Source organism: Anser anser (assembly GCF_964211835.1).
Source record: "Anser anser genome assembly, chromosome: 1".
Lineage (NCBI taxonomy): Eukaryota > Metazoa > Chordata > Aves > Anseriformes > Anatidae > Anser > Anser anser.
This window is the reverse complement of record NC_139720.1, coordinates 24321339-24339636: the sequence shown is the minus strand read 5'-3', so window position 1 is coordinate 24339636 and position 18298 is coordinate 24321339. Positions and strand designations below refer to the sequence as shown.

The 18298-nt window shown below is 38.9% G+C and overlaps 1 protein-coding gene across 15 annotated transcripts in view; it reads right to left on the bottom strand.

The window, feature by feature from the left end:
* The window catches only part of CADPS2 (calcium dependent secretion activator 2), a 311395-nt gene that overhangs the window by 257126 nt on the left and 35971 nt on the right, over positions 1-18298 (bottom strand). Inside the window, exons 1-3 of one of the 15 annotated variants that reach the window (XM_083829290.1) lie at positions 11869-12685; positions 11631-11749; positions 10717-10873 (exon numbers count right to left, since the gene is read on the bottom strand). The exons of 12 other annotated variants lie outside the window; for them this stretch is intronic. In XM_083829290.1, coding sequence (XP_083685416.1) covers positions 10717-10740 — 24 coding nt within the window. In that variant the 5' untranslated portion in view covers positions 10741-10873; positions 11631-11749; positions 11869-12685. Of the gene's footprint in view, positions 1-10716; positions 10874-11630; positions 12686-18298 lie in introns of those variants that run through there. 2 more of the 15 variants (XM_083829291.1, XM_083829289.1) reach the window with 2 other exon arrangements.

Sequence of the window (18298 nt, the reverse complement as noted above, 5' to 3'; positions counted from 1 at the left end):
TAAATACTCTTTGACTTGATATTCCTGTACCACAGGCAGAACCCCTCTCCCACCAAGTTTGCAACTAGTCAAAAAGGCCCATGAAACCTGAGAGCAGACCTGGCCAGTAAAGAAACCCATTGAAGGCATGGAGTATCTCAGCTTTTTCTTGTCCCTTGTTGGCAGCTCCCTCACCCCCTTCTGTCTTCCTTTTCCATCCGTCATTCCCATTCCATCTTCCTTTTGCTGCTGCTGTGTCTGTACAGTTCCTTCTCTGTGGCCATGTACACATCTCCCCGCCCCCAAGCCCAGGCAAGCTTTGACCTTCCTAATCCCATTTCTGCCTCACTGGGTGATGTCTTGTCCCCGCTTCCACCTCCCATACTCTCCATTTTACATTATCAATTCCTGTTCAGCCATACTGGCCTCCCTCTGTACTTGATTACTATACTTGTACATCAGAATGAACTATTCTAAGTCGAACCGCTGTATGTCCTCCACAATTCATCATTCCAAAAGAAAGAAGAAAATGCCACCTCTTTATGGAGATTGGAAAGATAAATAGATGATAGACAAATTGCAGCACAAACAAGTATTTTGAAGTGAAGCTTCTTGGCTTCCCTAGAACTAGACAGGAGCAGATGGTCCACACCTCTGAAACACCCTTCAAATTAAGGACAATAAATTCAGGCTTAAAAAAAATACATCTCATTAATTGATTGTCTTCAACTAACACATTAATGTCAAAGAAAATTTAACAAGGTTAGTGGATAACAGACATGTATCAACACCTTGCCAAAGTATATTGCAATATATTGGGTGACTGGACAAATTTATGGAAATCTACTTGCAGATTACATACACAAGAATGCTATATACATACCCATTCCCCCTGTCTTGGGTAGAAAATTCCTCACATTACTATCATTGTGGGAATTATTACACACACTTGCTCCATTTTTCAGTGTCTTCCTATCCATCTGATTAAAGCCACTGTTGTGTAGTTGGCTAGATGGACTGTTTTTCCAATCCAATTAAAATATAGAAAAAAACTAAGGGAATAGAAGTAAAGCATGGCCTGTAAGATCATTAAAAGTTATGTTTCTACATCATACAAACACGCAGTTTACAAGTGAGTGCACACAGCCTAATTTAGCTACATTATGGCAGACCTAGGATGATCACAGAGACATGATATTAAGGACCATAGAAAAACAACAACAAAAATACTGTGCAAACCCAAGTGACCTTCAGCTTTGCGGAGCAAGGACACATTGCTGAGAAAGAGACTGTAGCTTTGTATAAACTATTCACATATCACCTCATCACATTTTGTACACTTATACTTGTCACTTACTCTCTCGCCTTGGAAATTGGAGTGGGAGAAGTTTCTACTTTGAAATCCTTTCCCAGCCACTTAACATGAGCCTTCAGACATTTTCATCTCCAACTCTTAGACCAGCCTCGGGAATCCATTTATCAGAAACATCTAGACAGTATCTGAATAATAAATATGAACATCTGCATAGCCACCACAATAAACATCCTCCATGACAGACGTATTCAAATCCCTGAATACATTTATTCCTCAGCACATAATAAGATTTTGAAACAGCATAGCAGATAATCTCATGAAAACCACATGGACGAAACTAAGCAACTACTACACATGGCAACCAACTCAAAAACATTGCCCTAACAGCAAAGAGAGTGCATCTTGTGAAGGTGCATCATCTCTGCTTCCCAGCCCCATCACTCAGAGCTATGTCTGGGAAATAACTTTCATAAATCTGTAAGATTCCTGTACACACAAACCTGAGGCAGTTTGGTTTTCTGATGCATTACAATTCCATCAGAGAAATATCCAGTAAGTACATAGGAGATTCATTATCTTCTCCCTAACTAATATAATCTCCACTTTCCCTAACAATCTATTCTGTAACACAGTCTCTTAAGTACCGTAGCACAGTTCAATGAGGAGCAATTAACCCCAGCTAGCAGTTAACACTGTAATTTTATAATTTAATGCTTCCATCTCAAAAACTACCCCATCCCAATCATGTAGACTGGTTTAATATAAGATGTTACTTTGCCCCCACAAATCTTGTTTTGCTTACATCCAAGAGCTTACATGCCAGAGCATTATTCAATAGTAGTAGTCTATCTAATAAACTGAAAGGTAAATTTTTAAAGAAAAATACACCACTAGGTTTTGGTCATCAAGATTTTTAGGCGATTCTCCATCATTTTAAGTCTTAAGTACAACAGAGCATCTTCCTGAACCAAATGTTCTAGCAGAAAGAAAGGATTTGAAAAAGGAACAACAGGATGCCTTTTTAAATGCACATAATTAGGAAGTCAGACTAGATCTTAGCAGTCCTTCTGGTCAGTTTGCAGAAAATTCTTAAGGCTTAATTTACACAGCTGAACGTACCAGGTGAGCAAAACAGATTTTATAATAGCATCTGATTGCAGCTTTAAAGAGTACTCCACTTTGTTTCAAATACTCAAACTGGAGGAAAATAGAAAAAAGGCTTCTAAAGGGGAAGCAGAGATAACATTATGATCTTCAAACATATTACAATCAAGCATGTTGTTTTGTCAGATGCCTATGTACACTGGACTCAAATCATCTTTCCATGCCAAAAGTCACACACGTACTATCCAAGTTTACACGCTTGGCTGTATTCATCCACATATCTGAAATGCAGATTAAGCATTCCCCAGTCAGTCTCATCTAGGTCAGACATACACACATACATAACTATGGTTTCCTGTTTCATCAAAACATTACCTTAGTCTGTGAAAAGTCTGCACTCAAATGTTTGTTGACATATTCTAGAGCATCTTTATTTACAGGTAAATTCATTAATTAGTGCAAATCCACTCACCTTTCTGGAAAAATGAGTTTGTCTCAGATCTGAATCTATAACATCAAAATATAGAAGGAAAATACCGTCTACCTAAATGTAAATGTATAGTTCTCACATTCTAAACAAACCTCTCAGACTTCACTAATTTCTTAAGAGGCACAAGAAACTAGTGCACTAATTCTATCCAAAGTTATATTTCCCTGGACAATCTTTACATAACTCTTAGAGCCACAAGAAAACACTTGATTAAATTTCCCAATAAAAATGAGAAGTACTCAAAAAAAATCCCCCTAGAATATCACAAATAAACATCTGTCAGTCCTCTTTTAGACATCTGTGAAATTATAACATTAGCTAACAGATTGTATTGTCAGGCTTTTCCTGGTAATGAATCAGAACTTCCTCTATTTTTTTTTCTTCTGCCTTTTTTTATCCTATTTCTAGTGCTACCTTTTGCTATGCTAAGTAGTTTCCTCTGTTTGGTATGCATTCTCATCATCCAAACCTTTTAGAATTTACTTCTCTACATGAGCATCTTTTTCCCATCTCATTGTTGATTCTCTACTACCTAGGAGGGAAGAAGCAGCTTCATACATTAGAAAGAAAATATTTGTTGCTTTTCTTTCATGATCAAGATTCTGGATTCTGTCTCCTGCTTAACTTAATTAAATATTTCTCCTGTCTTAATCATTTGAAATAAAGTCGCAGTACTTGCTATGTTTTGCACATAGTGCAAAACATGTAATGTTTGCACAACACCTACTAATTATCATCTATGAATTCAATTACTGAGTGTTAATTTTCTCTTCCCTTGTGGGAACACAAAGCAACCCAGAGCAGATACTCCTTGGTTCTCACCAAATCCTGCTGCAGTCTAATGCGCACCACTGAAGCCACCTCAGCTCCATGGTGTCTGTGTCTCCTGCCTCCCCGGTCCTCAGCCTTGACCCTCACCTGCTGACTCTGCTACCAGGCTGGCCTTGGACCTGCCTCAGCACCACGGCCTTCCCAGGGACCACTAGACCAAGGCAACCCTGAGCACTGCCTCCAGACCAGATCCCGGCTCCAACTCACAGCCTTGAGCCCCTCACCAGACATCCTGGCTTGCCTCCCCTCAAGGGCCCTGCTGCTCCCCCTCACCCCCTTTATTTCCCCACACCGCCCTCACACGTGTACCTTCCCTAGCAATCGCTGCAGATCTTCACATCTCCCTCCTTCCCTTTGCCTGGCTCCAGCTTTGGTGACCACAGAGCCTCTAGCATGCTGCTGCATGCGTCACCTCTTATTCTCTGCAGTCAGGTTTGCTCTCAGTAAAAATACAAAAGAACACGCCAAAAAACGATAATCCTCCCACCCCCATGGATAAAAGTGTCCCTTTAAAACATACACCTACATTATTCAAAACAGAAGCCAAAACTACACTTGCAACATTTCCTTTAAGCTATTCACTGAGGGAATCACAGTAGCTTTCATCAAGATCTTCAGCGATTTCTTTCCAAATGAAATCCATGTTGTATCTTCATCTTCCCTATTCTTGTACTGTTTTCAAAAATTCAGTCTTTCAGGTTCCATAAATGTACTTTCTCTTTATATTTCCTTTTCTTCACTGATGTTTCAGAGAGGATCTGGAAGGTTTCACCTTTGGATTCACCTCAGCTCACAGGCACAATTAGATCTCATTCAACAGGCTCATCTAAGCAGTTCTCCTCTCTTCTTTGCAAAAGGAATTGGTGTTAACATTGTCTGGTTTCTCTCCTGTGGTGCCCAGGTGTCAACGTGTGCCTAGCACAGCCCTCCTCAGAGATTCACAATGTTGTCCGCACTCAAACCACCCATTTCCTTCCTTCCTTTCATCACCACTCACAGAAGTACACCACACTTCTTGATCAGGCCTCGAAGTCCAAAACAGCTTAATCTCAGCCCTCCTTCCAGGCAGAATTTTTGTTTCCCAGATCTAAACAATCTCTGTGATCCAACTTTTCCTACATTCAACACAAACAACTTTCTTTTCACTTAGTGTTTCAAGTTCTACCTAATGAGCACAGCGCCGCTGTCTTCTGAAGACATGACTATTAATCACTGCAAATACCCGCATCCTCCTTTTACAAGAAAAGAAGGTAGACAGTTGAGATATAATTCAGTCATATCATCAATATTACAAAAATGCAGTTTTCTAAATCAAGTAATAGAGAAAGTTTGGGATTTAGCTCCCTAACATTGCTCTCTTAGGATATTTTATTAGGTTTTCAAAACAGTATTTTATTAAAAACTTGATGGCCTTTACAACCGTATTCCACTAACTCATCTGCCACACGGACTCCTTGTGCAAGCGACCGGGACCGTCAGACATCACAATGCACAACATGAAGCACTGAGAGAAATTTAATTCCGTGTAAACAGAGCATAAAAGTCTGGAGAATTGTGGCCTCGACCTTTGCACTTCTTGTACTTAACAACGAGCAGAAACAGAGTCATAGCAAAATTCTGCTTCCCCACAGGAACTAGTACTGGTGGAAATCAACTTTCAGTCGAAATTTCAACTTAGAAAAAAAAAAATCTCATCTCCAATTATAAATCGGAGGTTAGATTTACATAAGATTTCAGTCTCAGCAATACAGACTCAGAGGAAACAAAAAACAAAAGACAGATTTAATTAAGGTGTTCTCCACTGTGCAACAGTGTTAACACTAATTTTAAAAAGTTATTAAGCTGTACTTATTCCTATAGAAAGTTATTGGCAAAATGTATTTCTTTTATTGTAGCCTTTGATGCCTTGAGGGAACAGAGTTAAATGGCTGAGTCAGTCTGTAAAACAGCAAACCAATTCCCTTACATCACATTCTCCTCCATGCACTGAATACTAAACAGGACAGAATATTGAAAACAAAAGCTGACTGTCTGCCAGCTGAAACATGACTTTGTACCATGCAGGATGTATTGATAACTTGCTCTCTTCAATGAGCAAACCAAATGAATCACAACAAACAACAAGGTTGTACGGTATACTACTACAGATTTGTTTACTCCATACATGCATATTCAAGGCGACAATAAATACAGGCAGTTACTAAACTCATTCCCTAGGAAAGAATTTTTTTCAATTTGCAATATAACAAAGAGGATCCCCTGGTAATGCTATTACCTCTAAGGTCTTCATTCTTACACTGTACAGCATAGAGAAAGTACATCTTATTTCCTTCCTCTTTTTGTACAGCCCATATTCGTCAAACAACGAAGAACAAAGGCCTCAAGGCATTCTCTAGTGTAACAATCCAAATAACCAGGTTAGGTTAAAAAAAAAAAGTAACTACATATGCAAGTACTTTCCCTCCTTACAAGAACATGTGATTCTAAAGATTTACCTATAAGTAATTTTTCAAAAAGATAATCCTTTTTGTACTCATGAGCTTTTGTCAGAACAGCTCATTTCTGTGAAACCTCAGGACTCCTCTGCTATACCAACAGCACGTTTCCCTGCTGTGAAGTGGAAGCATGGTACAGCCACGTGAATGAGACTGAAAAGAGAAGAATGGCAGAAAAAACTTAAGCCTTTTACTATTAATTCAGACTGCAATAACTCCAGGGGCCCTCTGTGGAATCGGGCTTGATAAACTCAACAAGAGCCCTGCAGGAAAAGGCAACAGCATCGGACAAGAGCTGGCCGGAGCAGGGACAGCAAGAAATCCAAGTGAGGGAGTCAACACTGAGCCATCCTCAGCAGGTTGTCACTTGCCAAAGTATTCAGACAGAAGAAATTACTGCCCTTTGACTTGATAAGTAATCCATGCGTGGAAGTCATCGTACAGCAATAATATTCTGCTGACCCTCGGATCAACCCAGGAATCAGCCAACAAGTAATCAAGCTCATTTCCCGTTCTCTAATGTTTGTTAGAGATTAAACCACTTAAGCTAGCATCTGCAACAACAGCAACACAGCAATAGATAAATTCCATTTTTACCACCTCCAAATTCTAACTCGTACAGGATCCTTTCCTTTGTTCAAAGGACAGTACAGCATCTAATGACTTTTTCATATAAATACATTACTAAATCTAGTACTGTTATAAATATCTCTAATTAGCTTGTCACAGATTGTTCATTAAGATTTGAAAGGGAACTGGATTGACACAGTGTTTTGGGATACGTTCATTTGGTAAACTCAGTGCAGAGGAAGAGAAATGAGTCAGATCAAGATTAAATAAATATTGTAGAAGTCTTGCATTTCTGATTACAAGCTAGCTAATGGAAAGCAGACAAGAAAATGTACCTCACATTTACAGGAAATCTACTTGTAAGAAATATGATTTGAATCCAATGACCATTTGTTTAGAACCCAGCAATCAAGGGAATACAGTCTAGAAAAATAACCATAATGTGGTAACTGCTTAAACATCACTTGTTTTTTTATGTACGCAAGCAACTTTGAAACAACTGGCTTTAAAACTTGGTCTGAGGGTATGAAGGAGAGAATAGAGTCTAAGTCAACCAGCTTTTTACGCTTGATGAAATCCATTAACTACTGACATTCTGAAACAAGAAAAGATAGAAAAACTTTTAATCACATCTTGTGCTTTAGTTTCTGCTTCCACTAGGGAATAAAAAGAAAAACAAACAAACAAAACACTTTCTAATGTTAAGAAATAGAGGGGGGAAAATATACACAAATTTCTGACACCTGGAGTTTCTGGCATTGAAACTGAGCACCTGCATGGCAAGGACCAAGCTCGACACAATCCAAGCACCAAGGGGCACTGTCCTGTGGCAGATTTTCACACAAAATACAAAAAAGGGAGAAGAGGGAGCAAAGAGCTCTAAAAAAAAGCCTTAAATGGGGACAACACCAATCGGAGACTAGCTCTCAGAGTGATGGGGGCTGCAGATAAATGAGCAGAGATGTTGTTTTCTACTTACTTGAGTTATTCCTGAATGGTCATTAAAAATCTACTGGGAGCACTTTCACTTGGACCTGCTGAAATTCACTCCCAAATTTATGAAGTGTTGAAATGGAATCAGTGAACTCATTGCAATTTACCTTTACTTCTAAGCTGATAAGTATTTGCAGTATTGATGTGTTTGATTAACATATTACAGGTTATGGTTCTGAGAGCCATTTCACTCTCTTAAAATGCTATCATCCTAATATACATAAAAATCAGGTATCCAAGCAATCTAGGAAGAGAAGCAAGAAACTACACAACCTACAGCTCTTGGAAGTTATGCAGGCACTACTGATGAAACCAGGAAAGAATATTTAAATTGAAACTAAAAATTTTATCTTTTTTTTTGTCTAGTTAAAAACATCAAAAACCCTTGAGAAAGGAAAAATCTGCGAAGTTTAGGATTATGGTTTTGTTGTTGTTTTATTGTTACTTATTTTTTCTTATTAGTCAGTGGAGTGGTTCAATGTGATTTGGTAAACACATCCCCTAACGGTAGTTAGGTCTCCTACTTCTAGGATGCCCCCTTTTCAAAGTCTGTTATATCAAAATATTCTATTCTAGATACTAAAAAGGAGAAATTTAAAAAGACATCATCCCTCTCTCTTTCTAAAAGTCTTGACATTTGAACACAAATTTTGCAACATCCACATAATAAAATGAAAAGGGTTTTCCATGTGCATCTTACTGCCTTAATCTTCTACAACAATCTTCTTATTTCTTTCACTCCCACAAGGAGTAAAGTTTTCCTAAACAAAGGGAAAAAAAGCATGAAGTAACAATATTAACTGTTTTCTGTCTTACTAAGTAAGAAAGAGGAGAAAGCACAGACATAAAAATTACCTTGCTGACTATCAACAGCTAAAGTTATTGGTTAAGCTAAAACAGCACAAGTTTTGCCTCCTAGTTTAGCAAACTAGCAAAAATGTAAGCCTTCAAGGGCTTGCTAGATGATCTGGATGAAGATTGCATAACTGAGATACATTTATCATGTGAAGCAATAGTTCAACCTCCTTCTCTACATACAATGTCCAAAAGGTTATGTTTAAATGGTTACTATAAAACTACACTAAGCTTTCTAAAAAATCACAAATATACCCATTAACAATCTAGCTCACTCTTCCGGAAGCATAGATTTTGCCCAGGTCTTTATTTTTTTTAAGAATATTTTTAAAAAGAACCCCCAAGAAATCAAGTTATGTTTTCCATATGGTTACAATTACTTGCAGTGAAAAGAAATATAGAGTAATTAGGTAAAATTGTAACAATGCAGCCAACTGATTAAAGCACTGCAAAACAGACACAGATTAACCACAGAGGGTATTCTGACATCGTCAAAAGCCAACCCAGTCACCGTATTTCCGACAATACAGGATACTTCCAACATCACTTAGAGCACCAGTGGCACCTCTGTAGCTTCAGCTGGGACACTGCCCCTGTTAGCTGTCTGTTTTGACAGCCACATTCAGTTCATGGCTCTAGAGCATGTCACAAAACGAGCTAGCCCCATCCCTCCCTATATTTAGGTAATACCTAAACATACTTCTTTCTAGGATTTTCCTAATAACTGCTTATTTTGCGGCAATGTCGCCAAGGCTCAGTGTATCCCACGCTTTTCAGACACATCTGTTTTCCTGTCCATGTCTGAACACACCATACAGTTGGTACGCATATGCCCCAATAAATCAATCCAAAATTTCTTGGAAGCACTGAGCAGCATACTGTGCAAGTACACACCACTCGTGTATTGCTCATGCACAAAAATGACAGAAAAAAATAGGATGGATGGGATCTGCAGAGGTTATCTGGTCCAAACTCTTATTCAAAGCTAGGCCAGCATCTAAGTTGTGGCACTGCAATTCCTCCAGTGCTCAGGGCCTTGGCCCGTCCCAGTTTGCACATCTGGAATGCAGATTCTGCAGGCTCTGATCAACCTGCTTCAGTGCTTAACCACATTCACCATCAGAAGTTTTTTTTTTTTCCCTGATATTCAGATGAAGCTTCCTTTGTCGCAAATTGTGACTTCCACCTCTTATCCTTTTGTTGCCCGTATCTCCATGAATCTGGCTCCACTTCTTCCACACCACTCAGCTCACTGCTACAAAAGCTGTTGGGAAATCGTTTTTAAGACCATCGCCCATAGTTTCTCTACATACCAATAGCAAAGGTTTTTGTTTGTTTGTTTTATGAATAAAAGAGAAAAAGATAAAAAATGGAATATATCCTGTTAGAAAAGAGGAACACACATCATGAAATACCTAAACATATCTTCAGCATATTATTGGAAAATATCTAAATGTGTCTGTCTTCTACATATATGATTGGCAGATACATGGAACACTTTCACAGTTGAAAAAGTAGCTGTACTGTAAAGTAGTTAGATTTCTAAGAGATATCACAGACATTCAAGTTCCTCTGGATAAGTTACCTTGTGATCATCTTTGCATTCTTCAAAGGCTCCTCATCTCCAAATCATATTGACAATGGCAGAAAACACGGATGCCACATTCAAGGTATCACAGCTAAGAAGACCCTGTCCTAAAGCCCTTAAAAGTGCACTCACTGCTTCTACAAGCTCATTTTTCCTACTTGTACCAGGAACTGAATTTCTGGTATAGTATTTCTCTATGTAAAGTAGTTCAACAAGACGTTCCAAACTAGGAAGAGTCACAATATATTAGAATTATGGGTGCAAGAACAAGGTTTTTAGCTTACAGATTACAGTCATCCTCCAGAACTAAGCTCTACAAATAGCTGAAATTCAGAGTCAATTATGTCGAAATCCAAACTTATGACTAAAAGCAAAAAGTACAATTCAGGCACCCAAACAAAGTTAGTTATTTCTAAGCATCACACGGAGAAGAAAAAAAAAAAAAACACAAAACATCATGAATCTCCTGTTTCTATTAAAGTCAGATCAAACTCACCGGGGAGCACACGTCAAAGCACATCTGAAAGCACTGGTTATTGCATGGTCTACAGCAGAACAAGACAACTGCTCTGTAGATGACTTAACTGTGTTTCTACGAGTTACTAATCCAATTCTACTTTACAGCAGTCATCTTCTTCCTAAAGCAAAAATTCCTAAAAGGAAAAAACAGCAATACTTTATGAATATTTTAAAAGTAATGTCCTGACTGTCAAAACACAGCCTTTACACCTTGCATGGTGAAAGCAGCTGGGGAGGACTTTTTTATTTCCTGGGGGAGGGCTGTTTTTTTTGCAGGGGTGGGGGGGATGAGGGAGGGAAGCTGTTTCTGAATAAGTGGGTGCTTAGCCTAGTTATTCAGATGGGTGACTTGCTTGGATTGATAAATATGGAGTCCTAGAGTTTCAGTAACCTGATTCTAGAATATGCCTAGTTGTTTATTTTACTCAACACAAACTCAAACTGCAATGGAATTAAAGGAAAGACTCCCTAATGATTTCAACAGGTCTGAAGACCCAGCTAACCTCACACTCTTCCATCACTTCAAATGATGGAGAAAACATGAATTCTTTACTTGCATTTAAAGTAAGTTACGTGTTCTGCCTCTGTGGGAAGGACGAAGGGGTGAATATACTTTCTTCCAGTATTTCTGAGTATCAGTTTGCCCAGAAATCTTTAGACAGATTATTTTGTTAACAACCAAGCATGGTTTAGCTGGTATTGCGTATACACATCTGAAATTTATCATCCTGACCCGAGGAAACAGAGTATGTTCACAACTAAAACTTTCATTTAGTCATACACCTGCAGCAGAGTCAGCTTATGTCAATGATGCGAAGAAACATCTGCCAAGACGTTCTATGCACTGATTTAGATTTTTTTCTGGTTTATCGATATATAATTTCTCCTCACCCTTGCCACTACAAGAAAAAGTGGGAAGGAATACAGCAAGTTCTAGACTGGTATGGTCCAAGGGAGTTTTAACTCACAGGCTGAATATGACAGGAAAGCAGCCAAGCCTTCTGGAGCAACTATATTGAAAAAGATATTAAAAGGCAAGTACTGATTAGAATCTTCTAGATGCTTTAGTACAATTTTTCCCCATAAAACAATCCTTGCCACCCTTTCGTCTCACTTTCAGGCTTATTACCTGTTTTTTGTCCATTCCAGCACACTTCCACTGATTCCTTCCCTGACTTCCAAGGCTAGATGTTTCCATCTGTCTTGAATGACGGCATCCATAGCCACAGAAATGTAGATGCCAATTATTTTAACACTTGCAGAATCTCCTTTTGAAAGAGGAGGAAGAAGAAAGGGCTTCTTCAACAGAATAATGAAGATAAGCAAGCAAAAAGAGGAGGATTCCAGCAACATGGAGAGCAGGAAAAGCCCTCATACAAAATGGTATGTTTTTCTGCTTTAAAACACAGCCTCCGATGTTTATGCCTCATCAGCGGATGGCACTGTGTCCAGAAGAAGACCAGCTGGCTGTACTGGCTCCTGCTACCTTGCCAGAGAGAAAACAAGTGGCAGAGGCAGGAACACTTGCTTCTGGAAGGCCCTCAGATCTCAGCAATGGATTGAGTACAAAAACCCCAATTCGTAACAAGCCTAAAGGCAAAAGGGCAACAATCAGAAGCCTTAGCAAGGCCCTACAGCCACTCCCCAGCTGGGAGCAGCCCACCTCTAGCACACCAACACCCACCCAAAATCAACAATTTGAATACCAATGAGGAAAAGAAATATTAAAGTTCAAGCTGAACTTCTGCTTGAACTCAGTCTTTTTTTTTTTCTTTTTTTTTTTAAATCTCTTGTTTTTCTCTTCAGCATCTGGTATTTTTCACTGAAAGAAAAAAAAAAAAAAAGAAACTTCACTAGATCAAGTAATTGAATCCTATTTATGATTTCTGGCCAAAATTCTCTTCAATAAATATTACATCTCTACATTACATCTACTTTAAACATTCTAAGTTTGGAGGAAAGAACTGGTGCCCATCAGCTAGGTAGCAAGCTGTCAGGATTCCAGTATTGCTTTCAGCTCTTTGCATGATGTAGAAGAACACAGCCAATATTATTTTCTCTCATTTCATTATTTTTAAATAATCGCTACTCCTGCAAATGAGTTAAGAAGCATGTAGTGATCTGTAAAGCACTAACATTTTGTCCTTTTAGAAGACAACTGGGAGTAGGATCCTACAGAAGCCCCAAACTCCAACAACATTTGCAGCAAATCCATCAAGTTATGCCAAAGCCCTCAACTTCACATTTATTTTGTGCTTGCCCTCTGAAGCTTTGTTTAGATTCAGCAGCTTTAACCACGTGAAAGTTTCCTGCCTTCCCATGTAGAAAACTGAAAAATTGTGCATGTGTCAAGATGTTTGACCATCCAAAGGCACAAACACACTCAATATATTAACAGCAGCACCATCGGCCTGCCTCTCCTGTTAAAACAGACATGTGCAGACAGTCCCTCTATGTTCAAGTACTGGAATTCTTGTTCTGAGATGTAAAAGGTTTAAAATGGAGTGATTATCAGAATACGCTTTTATTATTAAAACAATAAAAAATTGTGCACTGAAGTTATGTTTAAGTTACTCATTCAAAACACACACACAAAAAGGATTAAAAAAAACACAGAATTAGAGTTAACACCCTAACTTGATTCCATTATTTATATATATATATATATATATGTACTATTGTCAAACTGACTGAAGTCGCAAAAATAATCACAAAATATTTTTCTCATGTGACTCTCATCTTAATAAACAGCATACACACCAAACTATGTATGGTTGCCTCCCCTTCATGTCAAGTATCTAGAAAATAATTCCCATCCTGAGGCACCCCAATGACATATTCAGCTGTTGACTGTGCAGACAATTGAGCTGTTTGATCAAAAGCTCGGTAAAATTTATAAAAGTAGAAAATATTTGAAGTCAGGAAAACTGCCATCAACTGGCACAACTGTAGTTTCATGAATAGAGCATTTTCAGGACAGATGCTATGGGTTGTCCAATCCCCAAATCTGATTACCTCAGTGAAGTTAAGAGTGCTCAAGAACGGATTCTGTTGGTTTTTTTTTTCCTTGAAAATAAATACATACATAAACAAACAAACATTAAGTAATGCATTGAAATGCAAAATAATAATTTCTTTCTTTTCTGTGATAGGTTGATCTCATTTACACAAATGAAGTTGAATGTCAAGAGAAAGTTTAAGTAAATAAGCAGTTGTGAAAAAGAACTGAACCAAGCAGCTGAAACGACTATTTTCAGATTGATGTTATTAACCAAAACATTTCTGTTAAAAATGCTGTGCAAGACTGCTTAGCATGAAATCCAGGGGGAAAATAAGGTCATCAGTATTCTAATTAATGAAAGCAAAGGATGATGGTTCATAAGTCTGGTTGAACACAGTGACTATGAAGGATACAAACTAGTGTTGAAAGATACAGAATAACTAGTTAATGAATTCCCCACTACCCAGCAGTCAAACAAGGTCAAAAAATCAATGCAAGTGATAAATTTTGAATCTTAGAAACTTGTTTAAGAGTTCAGATTGAACATTCAAACTAACCAGTATATATTACTAGTAACTAGGAAAATCTGCATTTATTTCAGAATACTCAAACAATCCTTTCCAAAGCTACATAAACCATGAGTTCTAAAGCAAATTTAACAAACTAATTGCCTAATCTGCAATCACGTGTGATCAATCATGCTCGCAGTCCTGGAACTTTTAATTTGAAATATCAAATGAATCTAATCATTTAAACATCAGTTGGTCCAATATAATCATGGAGAAATAAAGGTTGGCAGGAATGTCTGGAAGTCATTTAGCGTAACCCCAGGCTCAGAACAAAGCGAACTTCAAAGATAAATCAAGTTGTCTACAGCATTAAGAGGGATACAATTATCTGGGATAATTTAGAAATCTTTGATTTTTTAAGTCTCACATCAATGTATTGTTACAAGAAAAGGTTAAAGGAAAAAAAAAAGCATTATAAATTACTTCAAAGTTATCAAAATAAGTGAAGTTTTGTCTAGCTAGTCAGTAATCTTACACTAGTATTTAAAAGCCTTCCTGAGATAATCAATCCAATATTTAGCATCTCCAACGCGTCCCAAGGTGCTGTCTTTCCACTGTCCTAATTTGTTAAATGCATTGGAACAGTAGTACTTGGTAGCTTGCTGTTTTCATAGTCTTTACACTACAACGTGGTAAACGAACTGCTCATTCTACACTTACCCTGAACTTGTCCCCCTCCTCCTCTTCCTTCCTTACACACTGAAAAAATGCTTTAAATCAGTTGATCTTACCTGGTTCATTAAAATGGGGAAACACTCAAAATACATTTTCTTCTCTCCTCATTTCCTTCACCCAACATCCCTCCCCAAACCCCAAGAAATAACATCCCACACAAATGGTGAAAAAATTGTTTAATCTAAGACCGAAAACATACCAAACTGTTAGAATTGGAAGTTTGGGAGCCATTGAAAGTCGATATGAACTTCCAACTGGGGAGAAGAGAGGAACAGCTGCACCTTGCAAGAACTTAAAACTGCAGGTTAAAACCAGAAGACATACCTACAGAACAGACAGTGCATCCTACAAGTAACAACATGAAAACTATGGGTTTCTGCTCCCTGTTTCATATAGGAGACACAGACCAGGACTTTTCTTTTTCTTTTCTCCACTGTTCAGCTAGCAACAGGGCTGGTTTTTTGTTTGTTTCTGTTTTCCTAGAATGGACAAGATTTGAAACGTGCAGAGGAGAACAAAACAATCTCAATTTTCAAGCTTTAATGCTTACATCTTTTTTAAGTGCCCTGATCTTTTGAAATTATGCCTTCCTCAAGAATGAAGTGTAATCACATCACAGGTAATACCCAGTTTTATGTATATTTACACAGGAAAGCCCCATTGAAAGCAAATTTTAAGGTCTGCCATCTTCTCCCACATTCTTTCCCTCTTCCTGACACTCATCCCATAAAGAAAATGCTTGAAGAGACCAGCATCTACTCCAGTGTCTACAATTCCTACCCCTCATTTTATCCCTACAGCAGGGTAGCAATTAATATGCAAGATCCTAAAAAACTGCTCAGTGAAGAGACGTGACCTCCAATATGTTGGGATGCTGATCAAGATGCCACAATTCCTGAGAATAATTCAGGCTCCTTAGTCACTGAAGAGGCATTTCTGAAGACAGAGAAATCTGTATTACCAGAGGCTTATTATTGCTCTCTCGTCCTGGACAGGGCTTCTTTCCAAAAACGTCTTTCCACTAGAAGCTGCCTTACAGATGAGAGGCTGCCTAATTTCCCAGGCAAGATGTATAGACAGCACACAGAGAACAAAATGAAATGCATTTCCTCCACTTCACAGGCTGAACGGAATAACTGATCATCTGGCCTCAGTATACAGAAGCACGGGTCACAGTTAAGAACCAGCGAAAACCCAAACTACACTGAGCGACAAAAATCTCAGGTTTATTGCTTTGTTGATGGCACAAAGGCCAGCACGTAACTGGAGAACCACAACCAGCTTAAAAGGCTTCTGTACTAACAACAGTTGATTTGAGTTTAATTATAAACCTCTATCAGTACGACAAAAAAGTGAAATTATCCCCCAAAATGATAATTTTCCTCAATAGTGCCATCTTTTTTTCATCTGCAAGTGCTTTTGTCGCGGAGATGCACAGACTGAGCTCTTGGAGAAGGGCTTATTTACCCCCCCACATCGCCAAGGTAGATTAAAAGTTAGCACATTATTGAACATTATGGTAATAGCAGAGGTTGGTGCTGCATCTTTTGTCAAGAGCTCTTTACCCTGACAATTTCTACCTCTTTCCAAGAGGTTTAAATTCTCTCACTTAAAAACATCCCACACAACTGCAAATATGTACATCAGCAAGAGGAATTGCAAAATATTATTAGAAGGACTGTATTGTACTAGTCTTTTCACCAGATACAAATAGCATACGCTTTTTTTTTTTTTTTTCCTTTTTAAAGGAAAGCTGTAGGACCCCATTTGATATATACACACACAAACACTAATAGCAGTACGGCAGGTTTTAGTATAATGGCTCATGTTAGCAGATGGCCCTTCGGTGCTGTGTGTTATTAGTTTGTTTTGCCCAAGAAATATTTGGCTACAGGAACTGCAGCATGGCATTGATTTTATTATATTGGTGAATTATTTCAGAGCCTGGTAATACAAACTGCATAGGCAGTTACTCGTTTAATTTATGCTTTTTGTTGTTGTAGAAACCTCCTCCGCACACATCTCCCCTTGGTCAGCCCTCTGCTGTCACTCCCCTCTGCTCAGTCCCAAACGATGGCTTTCCATGGTGACCTTCTTGCCATCAGCCCATTTTCCCCATTTCCTGCCCTTTTGGTGTTCAGAGCGGACTCGGCCTCCAGCTCAGCTCCCACGTCAGTCCGTGCCCTGGCTCTCCGCCCTTCCTCATGTCCATGCTGGTGACAGACACCGGGCTCTGGGGCAGCTGCCAGACCAGCTCTTCTTGTGCTTGTACGCTCCAGCGCATCTCTGCCTCGCTGCACACCACGTGCAAGCCGAGTGCAGGAGGACAGCGCAGGTGTGAGACCACCCAGTGTCCCCCACGGAGGTGCCTGGCATGCCAGCAGCCGCTCCACGTCCTCTTGTCAGCTGCCAAAACCACAGAGTGCATCCCTCTGGTCTGGGCAAACAAACACCGTTATGGGAAGATCACAGAACGGGTGTTATGCACAAGGCAAGCCTGACATACTTCTAAATACAACTTCTCCTCCAAAGTGCTTTCAACACTTGCTCCAAAATAATTACAGAAGCTTAAAAAAAAAAAACAGAACGTAAAGTCTATTTTTCAGCCTTATTTAGGTCATCCAGTGTTGGAACGTAAAACTCTCAGATCCACAACAGAGTTGATGCGAATGACTGGAGGGGAAGCGGCATGTAGAGAAGCCCATATGGGCAGCATATGCTCCACCAGGAAACCACTAAGTTTGTGACAGCAGCAGAATTTGCAGGGTAAGAGATGTTCATGCATGGCTCCAAGAACAGAGTGTGGTCTAAAGATGGCAGGCAGTATATCCAAATATAAAATATCCCATTACCTCCATCTCTGGGAAGAGCACAGGCACGAAGCCCTGCTAGAATACTAAGGAGCTCCACCTGCCAACACACAGAGAGGCACACTGATACAGCCAGGGGTTCCTTGCACGAATTCGTTACTGTGGGCTTACAGGAAACGCAGTCCAGCGTTTTCTGTCTAAAAGAACATATATTACAAATATTTTTAAGTCACACGTAGTACAATTTAAAGTTACACCAATTAGCAACATTTTGCATATTATCAAAGACGGTGTCAAAGCCTAGCCAAGTCCTTTCCAAGAAAACTGAAAAGCTGAAAACTTCTCAACATTCATTAGCACAGAAAGTGCTCAAAAACCACCAGCCAAGACCCAGTGAGCTCTGAAAAACTGACTGTTTAGGACAGGAAAATTATAACAATCTTCTTTTCTTCCCTTAAGAGGTGACAAAACCTACTTGTGTCACATTTAAATACATAAAACCTA